The sequence below is a fragment of the Clarias gariepinus genome, chromosome 18, assembly GCF_024256425.1.
Source record: "Clarias gariepinus isolate MV-2021 ecotype Netherlands chromosome 18, CGAR_prim_01v2, whole genome shotgun sequence".
NCBI lineage: Eukaryota > Metazoa > Chordata > Actinopteri > Siluriformes > Clariidae > Clarias > Clarias gariepinus.
Window position 1 is genome coordinate 2677501 of NC_071117.1, and position 2981 is coordinate 2680481.

General features: G+C 43.8%; 1 protein-coding gene across 1 annotated transcript in view; it reads right to left on the reverse strand.

Moving 5' to 3' along the window:
* tmed1b (transmembrane p24 trafficking protein 1b) overlaps window positions 1-124 on the reverse strand; it is a 6773-nt gene extending 6649 nt beyond the window's left edge. The window contains exon 1 of the mRNA XM_053477576.1: window positions 93-124. Coding sequence (XP_053333551.1) covers window positions 93-124 — 32 coding nt within the window. The remainder of the gene's footprint in view (window positions 1-92) is intronic.
* Between the last annotated feature and the right edge of the window lie 2857 nt (window positions 125-2981).

Below are 2981 nucleotides of genomic sequence, written 5' to 3' on the forward strand. Positions count from 1 at the left end.
TCTACATTTATCTGCACTGCAGGAGGAAACATAAGTACATGGAGGAAACCCACCAAGCAAACACGGTCCCAAGGTGGGAATCGAACCCTTACCCCTGAAGGTGCATGGCCACAGGACTAACCATGGGCCAAAATGCTGTCCATAATATACTAGATTATGTTGCTGTTGCTGTCAGTCTTTCGACTGTTCACATCAACTGCGTCAAGTAGATGGGGTTTGGGCATTGAGTGGGAACTGAACCCAGGCCTTTTACCGATGCCTGATGTAATATAATATAATATAATATAATATAATATAATATAATATAATATAATATAATATAAATGTTTTTCATCTTACATTTCAAAGGTCACAAGAGCCAGTGGTGCTGCTTGGCAACAAGCAATCAATTTTAGATCTGTAAGCACTTAGGCAACAAGTCAGAGAGTCAAGTTCTGATTTCTGTTGTTTTGGGGTTCGGGGGGATCAGAATTCATAGAATACACAGGATTGTTGATCAGTCTGGAAATCTTGAAAACTATCAGCGTTCCTGATTTTGATTTTGTGTCACGTAGGTCAATGTCCTATGCCGATCCTCCTGATGTTCCTGATGATCCTGGTGTAACGGGTACAGCTCGCTACCTTCCTAGAGAAATCAAAGGCATCAAAAAAACTTACGCATGCTTGAAATTTGTCATTGCTGAATAAAAAACAATGCAGCAGTAATGAAGTTATGTGTAGGTGAGTGGTAGCAGTTCTTCAGCACCTCAGAGGTGGATCGTGTCTCATAATAATGCAGCGTCGTTTCCATAAATATGCAGGATTCCTATGATTTGCTGCTATTTAACTGCGAGCCTCCCCCAGCTGACACGGTTCTAACTCAGGATTAGTCAAGAATTGGCACATGTAAAGGAAACACAAAAAAAGCAGAAATATAAAAACACAATAATGAAACAACAGCTTTTCAATGAAACAGGAATACTAACACCGACCTGAAGACTTGAGGTTCCTTGAGGTTGAGGAGTACAAGATACTACTGTATCATAATGTAACCAAATGTAACCAAATGCTGTACTGTCATGTTACCACTAGATGGCAGGATACACTACATACACCCTGGTGTGAGTGTAAACTGATGGAAATCGGTGACATTTCAGAGCTGATGGCCACACCGACGCAGACACACACACATGTTTTGACACAGGTTTGGCCTCTGCTCTGCTGCAGACGCGAGTCATTGTCTGGGCATGCAAAACGCCAGACAAATTTGGACATTGTTAATGCAGTAAAGACTTTTGACTAAAAAACTATTGGGGTACACATTAGTACTCTTTTATACAAACTGGGATGCTGCCATTGCATTACACATTGGAACTCCACATTCCACACTGGAAAAAATATGGGATGATGTCTGTTATGCCCCGGTCTGGATTGGGCCATAACAGGAAAAGGAAGAAAAAAAAGTTAAAAAATCAATAAAAAGGGGGTGAGAACAATAGTGCATTTGCTAAGTGTTTATTTACAAAGACTTTAAATCCCCAAAAGGTGGCTGTGAGCCTCAGAAGACGACCAGGTCAATATAATAAACAAAATTCCCTCTGGCCAGTCCCGAAGTGAAATACCTAATGCTGCGCCAAACATACAGCACACTACCCTCACTCCCTCACTAACCGAAACCAGGACAAAACAACGTAGAAACTAAACAACACCCACTTCCTACTAAACTACTATATACAAAAGGTATTTACCAAAACAAAGTAAACAAAACCAAAGAAGACCAAATCCAAAATAGGGTCAAAACAAACGAATGGTCATACATGGGAAAGTCTAGGAAATACCAAGCAGCACTGTGGGGAATCACAACGTCGTCACGTACTGAGCACGGGGTCACACACAGTATATCCTTCACAACAATCATAGGATAACCAACAAGAAAAGATACGGTCTGCAGCACTGTAGTTGGAAGGGCTTAAGTAGGCCTCTGGGTCTCCTGTTCAACCAATCATCAAGTGGGAGGCGGGATCAACGGGGGTAGAGCAACCAACCAGTTGCAGGAGGCAGCACGCTGAAGTGGGTGGGACCTGAAACATTAAGGTAAGGACACACCCCATCCCACCACCAGCAGAGACACATCCATAGCACAACATACAAATATATACTCAATATTGTAACAATGTCATTACACTTTAAATTGGGATGCTGTCATTGTGTTACAAATTGGGACACTGTCTTAGTATTACAAATTGGGCAGTCATTGTGTTACAAATTGGGACGCTGTCATTGTGTTATATTGGGGACACTGTCATTGTGTTACAGATGTGGACACAGTCATTGTGTTACAGATGGGGGCGCTGTCATTGTGTTACGGATGGGGACGCTGTCATTGTGTTATGGGTGGGGATGCTGTCATTGTGTTACATTGGGGACACTGTCACGGATGTTACGGATGGGGACACTGTCATTGTGTTACGGATGGGGACGCTGTCATTGTGTTATGGGTGGGGATGCTGTCATAGTGTTATGGGTGGGGACGCTGTCATAGTGTTACAGATGGGGACGCTGTCATTGTGTTACAGATGGGGACGCTGTCATTGTGTTATGGGTGGGGATGCTGTCATTGTGTTACATTGGGGACACTGTCATTGTGTTACAGATGGGGACACAGTCATTGTGTTACAGATGGGGACACTATCATTGTGTTATGGGTGGGGACACTATCATTGTGTTACGGATGGGGACGCTGTCATTGTGTTACGGATGGGGACGCTGTCATTGTGTTACGGATGGGGACGCTGTCATTGTGTTACGGATGGGGACGCTGTCATTGTGTTACGGATGGGGACGCTGTCATTGTCTTACGGATGGGGACGCTGTCATTGTGTTACGGATGGGGACGCTGTCATTGTGTTACGGATGGGGACGCTGTCATTGTGTTACGGATGGGGACGCTGTCATTGTGTTACGGATGGGGACGCTGTCATTGTGTTACGGATGGGGACGCT